At 37.6% G+C, this 23,142-nt stretch overlaps 1 protein-coding gene across 2 annotated transcripts in view; it reads right to left on the bottom strand.

The window, feature by feature from the left end:
* TM2D1 (TM2 domain containing 1) overlaps nucleotides 1–14,586 on the bottom strand; it is a 45,526-nt gene extending 30,940 nt beyond the window's left edge. For both annotated transcript variants that reach the window (XM_052637722.1, XM_052637721.1), the window contains exons 1-3: nucleotides 14,429–14,586; nucleotides 12,179–12,252; nucleotides 2,278–2,386 (exon numbers count right to left, since the gene is read on the bottom strand). In XM_052637722.1, the coding sequence (XP_052493682.1) occupies nucleotides 2,278–2,386; nucleotides 12,179–12,252; nucleotides 14,429–14,586 (341 nt within the window). The remainder of the gene's footprint in view (nucleotides 1–2,277; nucleotides 2,387–12,178; nucleotides 12,253–14,428) is intronic.
* Nucleotides 14,587–23,142: the final 8,556 nt, after the last annotated feature.

Here is a 23,142-nt window from a genome sequence, read left to right as displayed (position 1 = left end):
TTACAGATAAACTGAGGTTTTTTACAAATTGAAGGTCCGTATTAACCCTTCACCAGGCAAGTCTGCCAGTGCCATTTTTCCAACAGCATTATTTTTAAATTAAGGTACAGTTTTTTGGACACAATGTTATTGCACACTTAATAGACTACACGTAGTATAAACATAACTTTTATATACACAGGGAAACCAGATGATTTGTGTAACTTGCTTTATCACACTGATCTGCAACCAAACTCATGATATCTCTGAGGTATGCCTGTGTATTAATATATTCTAGCTCACTTTGCAGTTAAATGCAGCCATCACTTAGTTCTGGCCAATGGAATGAGGACAGAAGTGATGTAAGCCATCATGTATGCCATGTCTGGTCCATAAAACATGTCTATAGGTGTTCCATCTCTCTCCATCTCTTGGCTGAATGGAAAAGACTCTAAGGACTAGAGGAAGTAAAGTCAAAAGATGAAAGGTACAAGACCCCTGCATGTCTGCATGGAGCAACTATCACTTCCTTCACCCCATGTAGACCTCCAAATCAACACAAGTTGGATTATGATATGAGTGAGAAATAAAATTTACTGGGTTAAGCCACTAAAATTCTAAAGGCATCTGTTACAACAGGTAGGCTGCTCCAACTAGCGTAAATGGGTAGTATAAACAGGTGTGACTTGGTAACTGATTACACATAGTTAATAGACTTCAGTTGCTAAAGAATACATTATAGAATGGCCACATCTGTGGTAGTTAGATAGAGTTTTAATTAAGTGTCAATATTATGAAAGGATATGCCAGGAGAAGGAAAATATGTAAACTGGAAAAGGGAACACTCAATGAATTAACAATTTGTCAGTGAGTCTTTATTCAGTAGCTGACCAGCATGTGTTTGTTTGAAAGGCATATACTGAATATTCTGATAGAGGAAAGTAATGTATTAGGTTATCTTACTTTTGTGATTTATCATTAAAATTATCCATCAACCTAACTCCTTTTGTTCTGATTCGATGCTCATCAAGCAAATCCTATTTTGGAATTTTGGACTTTACAATAGGAGAGAAATAAGTTGGCCAGTAGGCTTGGAGTATCTAGTTTCCTTGATAATTATATTTCTTATCACAATTGACATGAAGGTCTTGTGAGCATGATTAGTATAGCTCAGTTGCATTTCAGTCTAATCTACTCAGAGACATTAAAAGAAAAATCAGAATTAACTTGGAAATTAAGTGGCAGATCATTGTGATGTGAACATTACAGGTAAAACTAATCTGCAGTGTCCAACTTGAGTGGTTCTTAACAAATGTTTTCTTGGACCATCAACACTTAACAAATTATTTGTCATTTGGAAATATCAAATCTATAAATTAAAAAACTGACTAAACCATATCTAAGTACTTTGAAAATAATTCCTCTTAACAATTATTATTTTACTAATGAGGAATCTTAGAACCCAAGAAGCTTAAGTGATTGGATTACACAGCAAGATAGAATCTAAAGCTCCTCATTAACTTTGTAAAGTAGGGTCAAAAGAGAAAAAAGGCTCTAGTAGTAATTTCTAAGAATTCTAATGGAACTTGCAGAAACAAATAGTGGTCTTTCTTTATACAACTGCTAATAGGTACCATTATATAAAATGCAACAACATACAGTAAAAGGTAAAAATACAATGCCAGGAATTAATAAAAATGGGTAAAACTAAATAATGCTTTCAGTACGAAGTAGAAATATAAGAATAAACTGTTTTACTGCTTTACTGCAGCAAAAATAAACAGCCAACTTAAAAGTTCTTTAAGCTAAGAATATTCCCAACAAAATAAAGTCATTTGTCTTAATAAATTTCTGAATTGTTTAACATTATCATTCATCATCTAAACCAACTATAAAGAATGAAACCAAGTTTCCAAATGCAAATAATTACTAATCAGCATTCTTTTAATACTGTAGGTATGCAGTCCCTTATTTGCACTCCAGAAAGTTCCCAAATTTTGAAAACAAAATTTTTTCATAACCCATTTGGTAGCATAAACTGACTGAACTGACATGGCCTGAAGCCACTCAGTCTATTTATCCCATACAGTGAACTACTAAACTTTACTTGGTTGGTAAACTGTATTTTTAAAACAACACACACACTTAAAATAGAGGTTTTCTGACAAAAGCAAAAAGATAAAAGTTATATTAGTGTAGTATTCTCCTTATAAATTAACTCTTTACTCTTCATGCCACCCAGATGAGATTTCACTCAGGCAAGTAAATCTGAAAATTTAGCTTCAGTAATATACTTACACATTTCGGCAAGATATAGGCTTGAGAAAACCAACTTCGCTTCCAGTAAAATGTGTTTCGTTGCCACCAAAATCCTTACAAATTATGTTAGGTGCTGGAAAACACTGAACTAAAGGCAGAAAAAAGCAAGAATCCATTATTTCTTTTTCCTGTGGAAAATTATGTAATTATGCTTTTTTCCTAAGGGTAGCAATGCACACAAGAAAATCTAATGTTCAAACCAACCACCTCCCCATATGAGATTTTAATTTAGATAGGAAAAGCTATATTATATATGTTCATGTACAAGATAAGATAAAGATAATGTTCAATCTCCTGTCCTTGACAAAGATGACCGAGGAAGAACTGCATAATATTACTGTTCTTTACTTCATCTCTACGGTGAAGAATACTTCTCGAATTTTTTGTTGGTAACTAATCAGGCAATTCATTACATAAAACATAATCTAATTTTGTATTTTCAGTTTATAAAATTCTTATAGATATAACCTACAATAAACTAAGATTCTTCTTTATTCTAAATAGCTTTCTACTTGTTCTAAATGGGTTTGCTTCTCCATTCCCTCTAGGATTTGATGTAGTATGTTATCTCAGCATTTAGTAATTTGATCTTTATTCATAACCCAGATGACTTGAGAAGAGGAAGTAACACTTACAGAGCTTACTATGTGCTAAGCAGGTACTGTCCTGAAGCTTTTATGGCCTCATCATATAAAGAAAGAACTTTGATATGAGAATCACCTATCTATACATTGCCTCTTTCAGAAACTTGGATTCCATGTAGATAAAAGTAGCATTAAGATCATAAGAAGATTATTGTGGGGACAAAATGTGATATAAATTATCTAGCATAAAGCAGAGCACTTAGTAGGCAATCAATAAATGTTAGCACTTTTTACTCCTTCACCGTTTCTGACTAAAAGGTACTAATACCTTTAGGCTAGTTTCAGAAAATGCTTATCTCTATGCTTAACATTAATGATTATAATTTTTTGAGAAAATGAAAATAGAACTTGGTATAACAGACTTAAAAAAACCCACAGAGACCCCAGTGTTTTATTATGAAAGAAAAATAAATGGCATTTATTTTTTACTTTATAATTACCTTAAGATTTCCAACAAATCACTGTCCTTTTTTAGGCCATAGTACATTGAGAGAATGATGCTAGGAAAAATATCCTGTAATGACTTTGCACTCTTTGGTTGTGTTACTGATAGTTCAAACTGTATCATCCCATAAACTTTACTTATTTAATGTATTTACATTTCCAACACAAGAAGATGCTCATGCTAAAAAGCAAAGATTCAGTAAAACTGAGAACCATTTAGACAAGAAAGAAGGTAATAAAATGAAAGGAAGAGAGAGAGTGAAGAAATAATTATCCTAGGAAACAACTAAGGGAAGATAGTGTAATTGACCACAAATTTAGCTTAGAGGCTCCTGGTAGTAAGGCAAAAAGAGCTACAGAGCTACTGTGATACAACTGAAAGCATACCAATTCACCTCTGAACCACTGTGGGAACTTGGTTTGGCACATGACACAGGAGTAAAGGAATGTAATAAAGAAGGTCTTTAATAATAAGAACCTTTACAAAACAGTAATAGTTTTCCACATAGCCTTTTCTCACACTGACTCCAGATATAATCAAGGGTTTATAATGTTAGGATTGACAGAGATGGGGCAACAAAAGTCAACAGGTGATTTATATGTAGCTGTTTGGCCATCTGCCTTGATACAGGGATAAAGCTTACTGAATTTTGTGAATCAATTATCATCACGTCCCTTAAGTTGTATCTCTTGGTCTGCCAGATCTTAGGTCATGCTTTTGACTGGAGCTATATGGCAGACAGCTTCCCAGGTGACACAGGGGTAAAGAATCCACCTGCCAGTGCAGGAGACATGAGAGACGCGGGTTCGATCCCTGGCTTGGGAAGATCCTCTGGAGGAGGGCATGGCAACCCACTCCAGTATTCTTGCCTGGAAAATTCCATGAACAGAGAAGCCTGGCAGGCCCCAGTCCATGGGGTCGCAAAGAGCTGCACACAAATGAGCGACTAAGCATGAGCACGCGCACATAGCAGGCAACTCAAAACTGAGATTAACAAACATCTGAAACGCTAATACATTTTCTATGTTACTGACTGAAGGAGATGAGTATGCTCTATTTAAATGATGGAGGAATGACGGAAAGTAATTTTGCTTTCCAGGGGATATGTGGCAATGTCTGGAAACATTTTTGGTTGTCACTACTGGAAAAATGCTACTGGCATGTAGTGGATGGAGGCTCACACACTAGATCAGCTGTGTTCAAATAATTTTGCTCACATACTCCCTAAATTTTTTTAAACTATATATTCCCTCACACATTTTCAAGCTGACATCTAAAATTTTTCACCATGGATTTAAATGGCTGGGAAAAAATTTATTTCCAGCATACTGTAAATACTGCCCTTAATATTGAAATATTATAGCATTCTTTACAGTGGAATCTAAACACAGCAATTTGATATCTATCATGATCCAATCAAGAGTATGAAAGGGCTCTTCTTTTAAATGCAGAAACTTTACATTAATTGTAGGAAAAAATACACATATAATAAAAACTGATTCTCGCTGATGTATGACAGAAAACCACAAAATTCTGTAAAACAATTATCCTCAACTAAAAAATTTAAAAAAAAAACCAAAAACTGAGGATCTGGAAATTGATTATTGTAAAGACATACTGTGGGCTGAATTGCACTCTCCCAAAAAGATATATTGAAGTCCTAACCCTCAGCACTTCAGAATGTGACCTTACTTGGAAATAGCATCTTTGCAAATTTAAGTTTGCAATCCAACTTTGCATCCAAGTTAAGATGAGGTCATTAGGGTGGGCCCTAATGCAGTAAGATGGGTATCCTTCAAAAATGGGAAAATGAACATACATAGGGAGAAGACGATGTGAAGACATGCAGGCAGGATGCAGTGTGAACACAGAAGCAGAGATCAGACTGATGTGGGGCTTTCCCTGCTGGTCTAGTGATTAGGACTTGGGACTTTCACTACCGAGGACCTGGGATGATTCCCCTAAAGGCTTTGTCCAATATACTTTGCTTTAGAGAAATGCACTGTTTTTTGGAGATTACAGCTTCCTTTACAAAACACATAAATCATAATTATTTCAGTTACATTCTATTAATTGTTCAAACTCTCAAATTTTGACAACTTTAGTTTTCAATGTGTTTTATCATTTCTAATATAAGAAATGATCTGTATTCAATATGAGCTACTTTGTAGTCAATGAGACAGATAAGGAGAGAAAAATGCCCAACATTTCAGGCTTAGAACCTCAGGAAAGATACAATTAGTAGAAGTACCAGAGTGAAGGGGAAACCATATTGATACAATATTTCTAGAGAAGTCTGACAGAAGTATGAGCTAATTATTTCAAGGGACAAAAACTACATACTTTAGTGAGGATGGATGAGGGGCTGCTCTCAGTATAAAGTGAGATGACATGAGAAAATAGTAAGAGAAACACTGAGATGGATCAGATTTGCTTGAACTGATAGAAAATGCCAAAATGCAGTACTTCAGAATGGGGCAAATTTAGGTTTAAGTCAGAACTCTGTCACTTAACTAGTATGTTCTTCTGGTCAAGTTATGAAATCTCACTGAACCTTGTTTTGTAATCTGTGAAACAAAAGTAAGACCCTTGTAATACTTTAATAGCCAAGTATTAAAGGCATTTAGCATGTAAAGCATGGTGTGTGGTTAGGGAAAATGTTCAACTTAAACTCTAAAAACGAAGAGAACTTCAACACTGAGAAGACTAAGAGGCTGAACCTGACAGGAATAAATATAACATGTGAGTGATCTGTAAAAGTAATAAAAGACTTTGTGAAATGAAATTAATTCAATGGATGCCTACAGCCCTAGAACTTATTAATTTTTACATATTATAGTGACTTCATTTGATCCTTATTTTAAAAAAAAACCTGTTATGTAGACAGAACTAGTAATATGCTTTTTTTTTTCCTTGTACAAACAGAAAAACCGACGTTCTAAGAAATTAAACAAGCTGACCGAAGTCTCACACTAGGTAATATTCTTTAAGTCCTGGACCAACATTCATCACTTTTAATCAACACCCTTTTCATTTCGCCACAATGCCATGCTTACACTGATTTCAGAAACAAGTAAAAATGAATCTGTATGATGAGATTTAGGAAGCCAGTTATCCATAAATGTTAACTAGTGGACAAAATTAAGCAACATGCTACAATCCTGAAAATTATTCCATTTTCAGTTTTCCTGCAAAATGTTTGGCTCTGGCCAATGACTGGGATTTAAATGGCATCAACTTAAGTCATTAACAATGCAATGGACATGGACTTGGGCAAACTTTGGGAGATGGTGAGGGACAGGGAGGCCTGGTGTGCTGCAGATCATGGGGTCACAAAGAGTTGGACACGACTGAGCAAGTGAACAACAACTCAACCTTGACAGACAGTATTTCTTGATTATATAAAGCAGAACTATTTTTTTAAGCACAAAAAAGCTAAACTCAAAATAAAGTAACCAAAGAAATTTCATAACAGTAAAAAGGAGTGACCTAGACAGGAAATGGTGTGGGATTCTACTCTAGTCATAAAATTAAAAGACATTTGCTACTTGGAAGAAAAGCTATGACAAACCTAGACAGGGTATTAAAAAGCAGAGACATCACTTTGCCTACAAAGGTCCGTATAGTAAAAGCTAGGGTTTTTCCAGTAGTCATATATGGATGTGAGAGTTGGACCATGAAGACGGCTAAATGTCAAAGAATTGATGTTTTTGAAATGTGCTGGAGAAGACTCTTGAGAGTCCCTAGGACTGCGAGGAAGTTAATCCTAAAGTAAATCAATCCTGAATATCCCCTGGAAGGACTGATGCTGAAGCTGAAACTCCAATACTTTGGCCACTTGATGCAAAGAACTGACTCTTTGGAAAAGATCCTCATGCTGGGAAAGATGGAACACAAGAGAAAGTGATGACAGAGGACGCGAGACATATTTTATAGTGAGTGGGTGGCATCACTGACTCAATGACAGGAGTTTGAGCATGGTCCAGGAGATGGTGAAGGACAGGGAGACTTGGCATGCTGCAGTCCATGGGGTCACAAAGAGTCAGATACGACTGAGCAACTGGACAACAACAACAACAACAACAACATTTAAGTGTACATTTCCATAAGTATATTTCAATAAAACCTTAATAAAAAAGGCCTGTGTCAAAGGACCACAGCAAAATTTCTGGAAATGGTTTTTTAATACCTTTGTATTTTACTGATTGGAAAATTGAAAATACTTGCTATATATGTCAATATGTATATATAGGTACTAGACAGCACACTCCTTGAGGGCAGAAATTGTCTTTTTTTAATGTATCATCTCTACCACTTAGCAGAATGCCATATAATAACATCTTAATAAATTAAATATTTTCCAAATAATAGATAGTTTTGGGTTTCCCAGGTGGTGCTAGTGGTAAAGAACCCACCTGCCAATGCGGGTTCGATTTCTGGGTTCGGAAGATTCCCTGGAGGACAGAACAGCAACTCACTCCAATATTCTTGACTGGAGAATCTCATGGACAGAGGAGTCTGGTGGGCTATGGTCCATAGGATCACAAAATGTTGGACCTGACTGAAGTGACTTAGCACAGCACACACAAGACAAGGACATAATAGAAGCAGATATGATTAAGAAATTGCGGCAAAAATACACAGAAGAACTTTACAAAGAAGTCTTAATGACCCAGATAACCACAATGGTGTGGTCACTGACCTAGTCAGACATTTTGGAGTGTGAAGTCAAGTGGGCCTTAGGAAGCATTACAATGAACAAAGCTCGTATAGGTGACGGAATTTCAGCTGAGCTATTTCAAGTCCTAAAAGATGATGCAGTTAAAGTGCTGCACTCAATATGCCAGCAAATTTGGAAAACTCAACAGTGGCCATAAGACTAGAAAAGGTCAGTTTTCATTCCATTCCAAAGAACGTTCAAACTATCATACAACTGCACTCATTTCACATGCTGGCAAATGGTCAACATCCTAGCTAGGCTTCAACAGTTCATGAACCAAAACCTTCCAGATATACAGGCTGAGTTTAGAAAAAGCAGAGGAACCAGAGATCAAATTGCCAACATCTGCTGGATCATAGAAAAAGCAAGGAAATTCCAGAAAAAGACCTACTTCTGCTTCATTGACTATGCTAAAGTCCTTGACAGCATGGATCACAACAAACTGTGGAAAATTCTAAGAGATGGGAATGCGAGACCACCTTACCTGTCTCCTGAAAAACCTGCATGCAGCCAAGAAGTAACAGAACTGGACACTGAACATCGGATCACTTCAAAATTGGGAAAGTACAACAAGGCTGTATACTGTCACTCTGCTTATTTAACTTCTGTGCAGAGTACGTCATGTGAAATGCCAGCTGGGTGAACCACAAGCAGGAATCAAGGTTGCCAGGAAAAATATCAACAACCTCAGTTATGCAGATGATACTACTCTAATAGCAGAAAGCAAGGAAGAACTAAAGAGCCTCTTGATGAGGGTGAAAGAGGAGAGTGAAAAAGCTGGCTTAAAACTCAACTTCAAAAAACTAAGTTCATGGCATCCAGTCCCATCACTTCATAGCAAACAGATGGGGGAAAAGTTGAAATAGTTATAGATTTTATATTCCTGGGCTCCAAAATCAGTGCAGATGGTGACTGCAGTGAAATTAAAAGATGCTTGCTCCTTGGAAGAAAAGCTATGACAAACCTAGACAGCATATTAAAAAGCAGAGACATCACTTTGCTGACAAAGATCTCAATAGTCAAAGCTATTTTTTTTCCCAGTAGTCATGTATGGATGTGAGAGTAGGCCCATAAAAAAGGCTGAGTGCCAAAGAATTGATGCTGGAGAAGACTCTTAAGAGTCACTTGGACAGCAAGGAGATCAAACCAGTCCATCCTAAACCCTGAATATTCCTTGGAAGGACTGATGCTGAAGCTGAAGCTCCCATACTTTGGCCACCAGATGTGAAGAGCTGACTCACTGGAAAAGACCCAGATGCTGGGAAATATTGAGGGCAGGAGGAAAAAGGGGTGACAGAGGATGAGATCACTGGATGGCATCACAGACTCAATGGACATGAGTTTGAGCAAACTCTGGGAGACATTGAAGGACAGGGAAGCCTGGCGTGCTGCAGTCCATGTGGTCACAGAGTCGAACATAACTTAGCAACTGAACAACAATAACAGATAGTTTATAATATAAATTTGTGCTTTTGTTTTGATCCATTTAATTATTTTATTAAACTATTTACTACAAACAATTTCTCAAAAAATGATGCTTGTTAACTGGTACTGGGCTAACTGACAACCATTTAAAGACCACAACAGTTTACTGTTATAACTGAATCTCCTTTGCCTTTGGTCCCAATTCTTACTCTACACTCCTAAACTTCCCTCTCTGTAAAACATTCCATCCACTAATTCCTTACCAAAAAGTATAGTTTAAGAAAATAACTTAGTCTGAAGATTCCATGAGTCTATCATATGCTCAATGAAAGAAACAGAAGAAGCACATTTCAAGGGTCATTTTGATGTCCTTGCACATCAGGACTCAGAAATAATTTACAGCCACTCCACTAGTCTTTTCATGTTTTAAAAAGGAAATTAAAAAAAAAAAAGAGCAGCCTGTGGACAAACATAACTTCCTGATAGGGACAGGCTGGTAGAACCTACCCCAGATCTTGGCTGAACACTTTTGGGTCATGCATAAATTATTCATTCTTATGTAGAAGCCTGGTGAGTCATATTTGTCTCCGAACCTTTATTTTCTTTTTGAAATCACAACAACAATCTAAAGTCATTTATTTATTGATTTATAACATTTTATATATGTGTTCCCAGATTTTTAGGCACTTACGGTTTATTCTCTCCAAATAAGTACCCATATCATTCCCTTATATAGAAAGCCTTCCTTTATTTCTCTGCAGCTCTCCATTTACATCATCTATGCTTACTTATCTGGCAGGCCATGGCAGGACCATAACACCTCCAAGTCCTTTTATATTTCCTAGCAATCTGATCATTTGATTTTGTATTCGTTTATAAACTTACTTAGTGATAATACTTAAGTGGATTCAAACTTATTTTGCAAAAGAGATGCCTAACTGGAGGGCAGAGCTCTTTTTGGTCAGAAACTATTCTTTTTAGTTGTAATTTCCTTCTAATTTATTCTAAATTTCTTTTTTAGAATAATTTCCTTCAAAATCTCCATACCTACAAAGAAATCTGCAGACTAGAAAAGGAATGAGATAGCAGGCTGCCTCGTTCCCAGTTTAATGTTACCTGAGTCACAACAGTATTCAAAGACTTCCAACATATATCATATAAGTGGTTGGATATTTGAAAGCTCATTCTTCTTTATGTATGTCAACAGTATTGTCCACTCTGAGAGCACACTATAAAAGACTGAACTCTAACACAGGAAAGTCAGTGTATACTTATAAAGCAATTTTAAAAGGAGGGGATTATGTGCAAAGTTCCTTTAAATCTAACATATCCAAATTAAACAAATGTACACATATTGAGCAATATTTACTATAAGAATCACATATATATTACCTATTACTGTTTTGGAGAAGGAAATGGCAACCCACTCCAGTACTCTTGCCTGGAGAATCCCATGGAGGGAGGAGCCTGGTAGGCTACAGTCCATGGGGTCGCAAAGAGTCGGACACGACTGAGTGACTTCACTTATTACTGTTTATATGATAAATTTCATTACTCCAGAATACTAGCAAAATATCTGCTATAAAAGTTTAACACAACTTACTTTCAAATATCTTTGCTCATTAGAATGGGGTTAACAGTGTATCAAAATGTGAAGAGATAAAAAGAGAAAGATCTTTTAAAAATATATACAAAGTCATAATCAAGAAGTCAATTATTTGACTATAAGATACTTTTTAAAAACAAAGTTTTTTGCAGTAAAAAATCATTTTAATCTCATTTCCATAATGAGTCTATTTAGTAGCTTTCATTATAAAGAAAACATCAATTATTGCCTTATCTCCCATCTAAACAATAAAACAATCAGTATATATTCAGTAGGTATTCTTTTCTCAAGATAATACTAGATATTAAATGGTAGATATTACTAGATATTAAATACTAGATATTAACCAACATTATGTACTATGCAAAATATGAATGCCAAATCCAAATAGCTTCAGCATATATCTATCTACCTTCTTTCCAACATATAACCCTTCAGAAGAAAAGGCTAAACAAAACAATTTATTAATCTTTATCTGGCATTAAATACTTTTTGGAATAACAGAAGCTCCCCCACATCATTAGGTTGAGGGTGTTATCCACTATCAAACCATCTTGCTAATAAAATACTGATGTGCACTTAAAATCCTTATCATATTATTTTTATACTTAGGATGCACCTAAGTATCTTTTACAAGTGCAAGATATGGGTGATATATTACTAGCTCCTTGCTGCACATTATTGAACTGTAAGTCTCCTTTCAAGTTCTTTCTGAGTAATTAAAATCTAAAGAGGCATCTTTGTAAAACACAGCGTGATATATACAGGGCATCAAGAAAGCTATATAAACTGATTCCAAAAGCTTAAAAAAAAATGAATGAAAATAAAAAATTTCTCAATTTATATTGTTATTTAATAGAATAAGATTCTTTTTATAAAATATTAACAACCCCTAGATTGTCTAATATTAAGTTGTTCTGGAAACAGAAGGATGAAGTAACTCAAGAAAAAACACATTAATTACTCTTAGCAATCACACATGTATCTATGAAATAATGTTTTAAAAATAACTTAAAAAAACATGTTTCTGGAAGTCTTACCATAAGCTGTGTAGTTTGTACAGTTAACTGGTTCTTGTGTAGCATCATTTATTTTTGGATCTTTACAAATATATGTAGAAAAGTTAAGGAAATATAAACAACATTCCAATACAAAACGTTATCATCTTGTCTTTAATATGTCATATATTTATGTTTATAATTACATGTAAAGAGAGGATGTTAGTTTGTCCAGGTCAACAAGCACAAGCACAGATACACTTTCAGTGTCACTAAATAATATCTGAACATTAATTTATTTAAGGAAAAGTACATTAAAAGCTCTAGCAGAAGGTGCCATCCTTAAAGAACATCAGTCAGGGTTTAAGCACAAAGCACAAAGGAAAAATGAAAGTAAAAATCTCTACTGAAGTATTATGAGAACTTCAGGTTAAAAAAAAAAAAATCAGTTTTCAGATGTCTGATGAAATTATTCACAGGGCCCAAGTATTACCATACATATAATTTCATGCAACACAAATAACCCTGTGACATGGATACTATTATTTCCACATTACTGAAGCAAACCAGGGCTCAAACTTTGAGTGACTTATGCAAAGTGGAGAAAGTGATAGGTAGTAATATCACATTTCCTGATTCCAAGCCAAAGGTAAATTCCACCATACTGCAAGGAAGATGGTTATTTTAGGTGGGTCTACATGATCTTCCCAACAGGGGTTTAAGCTTCTGGAAACATATAATATTGATCCTCTAATAGATGTTTACAACACTCGGGGCACGGGGGGCGGTTGCTTTTCTGTTTCCTGAATATTTTATTGACACAAATATGAGATAAGTAAGGTATTCACAAGATGTCTCTGTAGACAGAGTTTGACACTTGCTTCGGATTTCTGAATCACTACCGGAAATCTCATCTTTGTGCCAGGAATAACATTTTCCAGTTCACATTGTCGTGTATGCTCAGTCACTTCTAAGGTTCAAAAAGCACAACTCAGACTTTTCTAGTAGTCCAGTGGTTAAGATTCTGTCTCCAATGCAGGGGACATGGATTTGATCCCTGGTCCAGGAAGATTCCACATGTTGCAGAGCAACCAAGCCTCTGCACCTTGAGCCCATGCTCCTTGACAAGAGAAGCCACCACAATGAGGAGCCCTCACAGCGCAACTAGAGAAAGCCAGAGAGCAGCAACAAAGACCCAGCCAGCCAAAAATAAAAATTAATTCAAATTTTTAAAACGATGATCTAAAAAAAATTTTTTAAAGCACAACTCTCCATACTGCCCAATTATTTTATTAGAAAAAAAATTCACTGCGATATTTTTGCCAAAAGAAAGGACTCAACTTACCAGTTCAGTGATTCTCAAACCCCTAGCATAATGGTAATCAGCAAATTAGAGCTATTCTGTAAAAATTTAGTAATGGTGGCCTCTCCTAAACTCACATAAAAATACTATATAATAGAATTTTTTTAATTTTAAGATTTCCTCTCATAGAATCTTTCTTGCATCTCTGGCTTGCATTCTTAAATTTTCTGTTCTACAATTTGTATGAAATCATCTAATTTCATACAAAAGTACCTATTTTGATTTGAATGTAACTCCTATTTCATACTCCTCTTATCAGAGCCATGACAATGAACTGATCTATTTAACTCCTCCAGCCTGTTTTCTCATCAGTAAACACATGAGAGCTAAACACATAAAGCCCCTACTATATGCCAGGCCCTGTTCTAAGTGACTTACTGGTACTAATTTTGCACAACACACCTTTCAGTTGGTACCACTGTTATTTTCGACGTTCGGTCGCGAAGTTGTGTGGGACTCTTAGCGATCCCCATGCTCAAAGCTCAAATCGGTTACAAAGTGGAGCAGGAATTTGCCCCAGTACAGTCTGGGATCTCAAGGAGAGATAAATAAAAGTAATAAATGCAAAGTTAATAATAAATTGGCAACATACATTGGTTATATCGTTCTTGCCTGCGTGCTAAGTCGCTTCAGTCCCGTCCCACTCTTTGCAGCCCCGTCCCACTCTTTGCAGCCCCATGGACTGTAGCCCGTCAGGCTACTCTGATGGGATTCTCCAGGCAAGAGTAAAATCCCAAGGAAATCTCACAGGCTAGCCTCTGTCCTCTTACTCCCCAATCTCTCTGCACTCCCCGCCCCAGGCTCCTTCTGTCATTATAGGTCACAGGTCACCGTTCCCTTCAGCACAACCCTAGCCCGACCTGAGGGTTCCTGTCCACTCTCTATTCCACATCTACCTCACCCCCATGGGGTGCTCTCACAGAGGATATTGCCCCATTTTGAGGTCCTCGCACTTAAGTGTTTCTTCAGCACCCCCGGCGGCAGCTCCCCAAGGTCCCGTGGTGACTGATACGAACCACAGGACACCCATGAGCCGGGCGGCAGCAGTCTCGGGAGCAATCGGCCTGCAGGGACAGGCGGCCGCCATACTGGGGACCGGCGCCTTCCCTACAACTTCCGGTTCCGCCTACGCCTAGGCCTAACCAGGAGTCTAGCAGAGGGAGGGAGGCTCTTAAAGGGACAGTGCATCTGTTAGAGGCAGGTCCTTCCCCTGCTGCTGCAGCAAAGTCACGTCTCCCCTAGGCCTGCGGAATTACTTTGGAGAGGTTCCATTGGTCTTTGAGCGCCAGCAGGAAGGTTTCTCGCTTGGAGAACCAGCTGTCCTCCGTGCACGGCTGACTCCCAGGCTAATCTTGCTGTGACTTTTCCATCTGAAAAAGTGCCGGCGGCGCCAGGCGATTTGATAAACACTTTACAAACATCTCTGTTAGTCTGGTAGGATTGGGGTTTACAGATAACGAACCAAACTCAAAGGCGCTGAAGAGCATGCTGACTTTAGTTACTGAGTTGAAATAGAACTGATGTTTGCCTGATTTCAGAATGTGTGCTCTTAGATGGCCTCTTTCGGAAGGCTTGAGGACTTTGTATCACAACAATAAATATTATACTTTTCTTTTTTTTAAAAAATTAATATCTTGGGGATTTTTGATGTTTTAAAATTTTTTAATTATTTTCACAACTTTATTTTTGCAGCGAAAATTTATGTGAGGGAAAGGGCCTAAAACAAGAGACCAATGGGTTTACAACTAAACTAAGTAAAGAGCTGGAGGGTTTTTTCCATATCTTTCTAAATTTCCACGTATTCTGAAAAGTTCTGTAGTGGGGTTATCTTTTATACTGAAAAAACTGTGTACTTTTTTAAAGTGATAATTTAGTCATTTTTCTCTAACCTGGAAATATTTGAGTCTGAGTGGTGCCTCTTCATCATCAACTTTTGAACAGTTGTCATGTGCAGTGGTTCTCAAACTTTAAGAAGCATCAGTATTGCCAAAGAAATGCAGACGGCTGGTCCCATCTCAGTTTCTGACTCTGAAGATCTAGTATTGTTGTTCAGTTGCCAAGTCTAGTAAGACTCTTTTTGACCCCATGGACTGCAGCAAGCCAGGCCTCCCTGTCCTTCACCATCTTCCGAAGTTTGCTCAAACTCATGTCCATTGAGTAGGTAATGCTAATCAACCATCTCATCCTCTGCTGCCCTCTTTTCCTCCTGCCTTCAATCTTTCCCAGCATCAGGGTTTTTTCTAATGAATTGGCTCTTTGCATCAGGTAGCCAAAATATTGGAGCTTCAGTTTCCACATCAGTCCTTCATTGAATACTCAGGATTGATTTTCTTTAGGATTGACTAGTTGAATCTCCTTACAGTCCAAGGGACTCTCAAGAGCCTTCTCCAGCACCACAGTTCAAAAGCATCAATTCTTTGACACTCAGCCTGCTTTTTGGTCCAACTCTCACATCTGTACGTGGCTACTGGAGAAAAAAAAAAAAGCTTTGACTATATGAACATTTGGTGACAAGGTGATGTCTCTGCTTTTGATATGCTATCTAGGTCTGTCATAGCTTTTCTTCCAAGGAGCAAGCATGTTTTAATTTCATGATTGCATTCACCATCCAGAGTAATTTTGGACCCCCCACCCCCACCCTGCCAAAATAAAATCTGTCACTGTTTCCACTTTTTCCTCTTCTATTTGCCATGAAGTGATGGACTAGATGTCATGATCTTCGTTTTTTGAAGTTGAATTTTAAGCCAGCTTTTTCACTTTCCTCTTTCACCCTCATCAAGAGGCTCTTTGATTCTTCTTCGCTTTCTGCCATTAGAGTGGTATCATCTGCATATCTGAGGCTGTTGATATTTCTCCTGGCATTCTTGATTCCAGTTTGTGATTCATCCAGCCTGGCATTTTGCATGATATACTCTGCATAGAAGTTAAATGAGCAAGGTGACAATATACAGCCTTGACATATTCCTTTCCCAATTTTGAACTAGTCTGTTTTTCCATATCTGTTTCTAACTGCTTCTTCTTGATCTGCATACAGGTTTCTCAGGAGACAGGTAAGGTGGTCTTATATTCCAATCTCTTCAAGAAGCTTCCACAGTTTGCTGTGATCCACACAGTCAAAGGGTTTAGCGCAGTTATTGAAACAGAAGTAGATGTTTTTCTGGAATTATATTGCTTTCTGTATGATCCAGCAGATGTTGGCAATTTGATCTCTGGTTTGTCTGCCACTTCTAAACCCAGGTTGTACAACCAGAAGTCCTTGGTTCATGTACTGCTGAAGCCTAGATCTAGGATGTGGCATGATAATTTGCATTTCTAATCAGCTGACGAGTGATGTGGCTATTAGTGACTCAGAGACCACACTTTGACAACCTGGAGATAATGTATTACAAGATATGTCATTTTTGAATGAGAAGACATGAAACTATTTGCAATAATACCTTAGTATTATAACTACATTTAAATTTTTTCTTAAACCAATTTTGTAGCGTTACTATACTATTTTAAAAATTAAAACATTTATGCCTAAAGACAAGTGATAAGGAATTTGAAAGTTAATAGTTCAAATTTTAAAATTCCTGTTCTAATTGGACTTAAACTTTCCTTTTCCCCCTTTTCCTCCCTCTCTCCCTCACTCTCTCCTGTCCTCCTTTCCTTTGTTCTTTCCTTCCTCCCTCCCTTACTTCTTTCCTTCTTTTCTTTTCTCTCTGTCCTCCTTTCCTTTGTTCTTTCCTTCCTCCCTCCCTTACTTCTTTCCTTCTTTTCTTTTCTCTCTGTCCCTCTTGCTCCTCCATAAAGATATTTATCAAACATTTACTTGTATCCAGCATAAGACAAGGCCCTACAGACTGAAAAAAAATAGAGAAGAATCCAGTAGTTAAACACTTTGTGTTTACTGGGGGGAAGGACAAACAGTTAAAATAGTTTGGTAATTGCTACAAAAGAAGCTAGTTATTGTAGTAGTAGAGGGTTTTGATAAGATAACTCCCAAAGAGTTCTGGGAATGTAATATTTTGCCACTGGCATCAAAATAATTCAAGGCCAAACTGAGGGGACAGGGTTGTTTCTTCATAGAATACATGACCACCTAAAAATGTACAACCTAGAAAATTAACCATTAACACTGAGTTTAAAAAATTACCAATAGTGTGTATAATATACAGCTCACCACCATCCCTCAACCTCATCCTGTGATGAAATTTAGGAAAGGGGTTGGGGCCAAGGATCAGATAAAATTCAAGGATAAAGATTGGAATGTCTGTTATACATAGTATCTGGTGACAAAAGATTGTGACTTTGCATTTTGACTACTTTCAAAAAGTTGTGGGGCATTTCCTCATGGTCCAGTGGTTAGGACTCTGTGTTCTCACTGCATAGAGCTTGGATTCATTCCCTGGTTGGGGAACTAAAATCACAGAAGCCAGTGGCTCAGTCAAAAAAAAAATTCTGAATCAATTTTCAAAATACTATATAAAGAAAATCAGAAGGTGAAACAAAGCATCTTTCTAATGAGTTTATTGAAATTGCGACAAAATTAGATATTTTCCTGATGACTGCAGGAATATTGCTGATATTTGTGTTATTTTTCATATAGATTTTGAACAATTAACTGTTTGAAAATGCTTGTGCTTTGTTAATCCTATTACAAAATCTATTTTTATGATTCTAATGATTATCTTTGTTCTCCCCCACAGTATACAAACTGAAAAGAACAAAACTCTTCCCATTAAAGTAAAATACTTTACTTTCTTAACTTTCTTGAGTTGATTACAGTCTACCCTTTCTTCTAACTGTACTTTAATCTATTTTCTCATGGCTCAGTAAAATATGTTACTTTACATTTTTGCAAGTATAGTCTGATCATAGGATTACTACATTGTCTAATTTTAGTAAAAAGGTTGTTAAATCTCAAACTTAGGCATGTTTTCAATGCAAAATTTCTTTGTCATATAAAAATTCTCTAGGATTCTTTGGAAATTCTACAGAAAGTAAAGGACATGAATAGCACAGCCTAATATGGAAATTGCTATGTAGAAACATTAGGAAAGAGGATTACCAGTGAAGCCTGAAGCAAAGGTTCCTCTGGAATTCAAGGGCTCAGCAACATTGGATCTTTTCATTCCTAAAATTCTAATATACACCTAATTACATTAACACATACTTTTGCCCAGAGCAATCTGATTCCTATTTCAATGATTAGAACAGAATCACTGAAATAAAAGATCATTACTCTACCCAAATTTCTTTTTTATGTAAGATGGGCATTTTTTTTTTTTCTATTGTGGTAAATTTATGACACCTGGTCTTGTTACATCTGTGGTAATTTTTCTACATCCATGCTCTCAAGTATTTCTGTGTCTTCTCTTTGATGCACCAGTCTAACTGCCCACCATCCAATGAAATTAACCTTGACTCATCTCTTAATAAGGTATACTCTATGCCAAGTATACTTCATCTTGAATGTCAAATGTAGGCTGTAAAACTGACTTTATCAGAGTCATACTTTGCAATAAAACAAAACAGAATAAACTGGCTTTTCTATTAAGTAAGTTTCACCACCAGTATCCCTTTTATTATCCAAGCTTAGGATCATCTTTGTACTTTAGTTTTCTCCTTTTTCTTCTTTAATCCCTTTATCTAATCAGTACAAATGCAACTGATCCTTTTAAGTGCTCCTTTTCCCCCTGGTCATACCATGAGGCATGTGGCACCCCACTCCAGTACTCTTGCCTGGAAAATCCCATGGACTGGTAGGCTACAGTCTATGGGGTTGCAAAGAGTCGGACACGACTGAGCGACTTCACTCACTCATTCACCATGAGGCATGTTCCCTGACCAGGGATGGAACCTGTGCCTCCTGCAGTGGAAGTGCTGAGTCCTTACCACTGGATCACCAGGAAGGTCCCAAGTTCTCATTTTTTCCTAATTCTATATTCTCACCCTGTTTCAGGTATTCACCATTTTCTATGTACCTTGCTATAATGCCTTTTTCCTTCCTCTTTTTGATTCTAGGCCTTCTCCCAACTTTGTCAATCCATGTTTCACACTGCGTCCAGATTAATCTTTCATTTAAGAAAACACAAAACCTCTATCATATTCAAAATTTTATTCAAAATCTTATTTAAGTTCCTTGGATTTTACCCAAAGGAGTTGAAAACATTTCTCCAGACAAAAAACCTGTAGACATACTGAGAGCAGTTTTATTCATAATTGCCCAAACTTAGAAGCATAAGATGTCCATCAGTAGGTGAATAGATACAACCTATGGTCCTTCTAGAAAACTAAATATTATTCAGTGCTAAGCTATTAAGCCAGAAAGTGAAAGTGAAATCGTGTCCGACTCTTTGCGATCTGTGGACTGTAGCCCACCAAGCTCCTTGGTCCATGGGATTCTCCAGGCAAGACTACTGAGACATGGAAAAACCTTAAATGCATGTTACTAAAAAGCCAATCTGAAAAGGCTACATACTGTATGATTCCAACTACCCGACATTCTGGAAATGATGAAACTATTGTTGTTCAGTTGTGTCTGACTCTTTTCGATCCTATGGACTGTAGCATGCCAGGCTTCCCTTCCTTCACCATCTTTCTGAGCTTTCGCAAACTCATGTCCACTGAGTCGGCGATGCCATCCAACCATCTTGTCCTCTTGTTGTCCCCTTCTCCTCCTACCTCCAATCTTTCCCAGTATCAGTCTTTTCCAATGAGTTGGCTTTTCACATCAGGGGGCCAAAGTAGTGGGGCTTCAACTTCAGCATCAGTCCTTCCAATGAATATTCAGGATTGATTTCCTTTAGGATTGACTGGTTTGACTTCTTTGCAGTCCAAGGGACTCTCAAGAGTCTTCTCCAATTCCAGTTTGAAAGCATCAGTTCTTCAGCATTCAGTCTTCTTTATAGTCCAACTATGGAGACAATTAAAAGGTCAGTGGTTGCCAGGAGCTGAAGGCAGCACTGGGGTGGGGGCTGGCGGATGCATAGGCAGAACACAGAGGATTTTTAGGACTGTGAAAGTGTTCTGCATGATATTATAATGGTGAATACATTATACATTTGTCCAAATCTATAGACTGTACAATACCAAGTACTTTGGGTGATTATGTGATAACATAGGTTCATCAGTTGTAACAGATATACCACTCTGGAGGAGGATGTTGATAAAGAGGGGAGCTATGAATGTGTGGGGCGGAGAAGGCAATGGCACCCCACTCCATTACTCTTGCCTGGAAAATCCCATGGATGGAGGAGCCTGGTAGGCTGCAGTCCATGGGGTTGCTACGAGTTGGACACGACTGAGCGACTTTACTTTCACTTTTCACTTTCATGCATTGGAGAAGGAAATGGCAACCCACTCCAGTGTTCTTTCCTGGAGAATCTGGGGGGAGCCTGGTGGGCTGCCATCTATGGGATTGCACAGAGTCAGACATGACTGAAGCAACTTAGCAGCAGCAGCATGAATGTGTGGGGAAAGGGGGCACATGAGAAATCTGTTCAATTTACATCCTAAAACTGCTCTAAAGAAATAAAGCATTTTAAAAAATTAAATAAACACCAATCAAATGGTTTATAAAAAGTAAAAAATAAAAATCCTATTCAAAAATTTTCAGTGGTCCTTTAATTTCTTAGAGATGAAGGATAAAGTCTTATAACTTAAAGTTCTCTGTAATATTTTCAGGCCTATCTGCTCTGGCCTCACTTTATTTACTCCTGCTCCTTGGCTTTCTCCTTGCTGTCACATGTATCTGTCATGTTCATGGCATCTATGTGCTGCTTCATTTACTGAGCACTTTCTATGTGCCAGGTGTATGCAAGACATGTAATTTCTTCATTCAACTTTCAAAAACACCACGTGAAGTAAAAACACTATTACTGAAATTTCACTAATAGGAATTAGAATATTTAAGTAACTTGTCAAAGTGACATATTTTAGGAAATGGTGGAATCAGGATCAAACTCAGATCTTCTGACTTCAGATATATATTCTTAAAAATTATGCCCATCTTCATCATTCTATCAATAAGATACTCTTGAGGGTTCTCAGAGGTAAAAACAACAACAGCAAAGACTCCGTGCCATATGTATAAATGGAGAAGGAAATGGCAACCCACTCCAGTATTCTTGCCTGGAAAATTCCATGGACAGAGGAGCCTGGCGGACTACAGTCCATGGGGTCGCAAAGGTTTGGCCATGACTGAGTGACTGAGCACAATGCATATGTATGGAATCTAGAAAAATGGTACTGATGAACCTATTTGCAGGGCAGGAATAGAGATGGGTCCCTTGGACTGCAAGGAGATCCAACCAGTCCATTCTGAGGGAGATCAACCCTGGGATTTCTTTGGAAGGAATGATGCTAAAGCTGAAGCTCCAGTACTTTGTACACCTCACGCGAAGAGTTGACTCATTAGAAAAGACTCTGATGCTGGGAGAGATTGGGGGCAGGAGGAGAAGGGGACGACCGAGGATGAGATGGCTGGATGGCATCACGGACTCGATGGACGTGAGTCTGAGTGAACTCTGGGAGATGGTGATGGACAGGGAGGCCTGGCGTGCTGCGATTCATGGGGTCGCAAAGAGTCGGACACGACTGAGCGACTGAACTGAACTGAACTGAACAGAGATGCAGATGTAGAGAACGGACTTGTGGACACAGTTGGGGAAGGACAGGGTCGGGCAAACTGAGAGAGTAGCATTGATATATGGGATTTTCCAGGTGGCACTGGTGGTAAAGAATCCACTTGCCAAAGCAGATGTGAGAGACGCGGGTTTGATCCCTGGGTCAGAAAGATCTCCTAGAGGAGAGCACGGCAACCCACTCCAGAATTCCTGCCTGGAGAATCCCATGGACACAGGAGCCTGGTGGGTTATACTCCACGGGGTTGCAAAGAGTTGGATACAACTGAAGTGATTTGGCATGCACACAGTCATGCAGCATTGATATATATATATATATAAACTATCATGTGTAAAATAGCTAGCTAGTCGAAAGCTGCTGGATAGCACAGGGAACTCAGCTGGTTGCTCTGTGATGACATAGAGGGGTAGGATAGGGCTGGGGTGGGAAGGAGGCTCATGAAGGAGGGAATGTATGTATACATAACAGCTGATTCACTTTGTTGCACATCAGAAAGGAACCCAACATTGTAAAGCAATTATATTCCAAAAAAAAAAAGGAGTTTGTTTCTTCTTAAGAGGCAGGGGTCATGGTAAAATTGTGTATCTTTTTACCAGGCTTGACAAGTGATATTTTTCTAAAACAAACAAACAAACAAAAAAACAATAAAAAAACTAATGGTAACACTATGAAGAGTCAAGTGTATGATCTTGTAAAGGCTGTTCATACAGCTGCAGTTGTCTTTTATCTTCCTTGAGGAGAGGTGTCCCCGTAGTTAACATACAATCAATCACACTGCTTAACAAATACTAGATTTATTTAATGAACAAATACCTGAAGAATCAAAATTCTGGTTAGTTACATTAGAGAGAGTTGAATAAAGCCCTTTTAGATTTTACACAGTATTTCTCCAAGTCAAGTTATGGTATCAAGAATAAAAACCTTAAAAACATATAGGGAAATAAACACTGACTTCGAGTCAGAAGATCCAATCTGGGTCCCAAATTTTGGGCAAACTACTTAACCTATAGGT

Source organism: Budorcas taxicolor, chromosome 3, assembly GCF_023091745.1.
Source record: "Budorcas taxicolor isolate Tak-1 chromosome 3, Takin1.1, whole genome shotgun sequence".
Classification (NCBI taxonomy): Eukaryota; Metazoa; Chordata; class Mammalia; order Artiodactyla; family Bovidae; genus Budorcas; species Budorcas taxicolor.
This window is presented reverse-complemented; position numbering and strand designations above follow the sequence as displayed.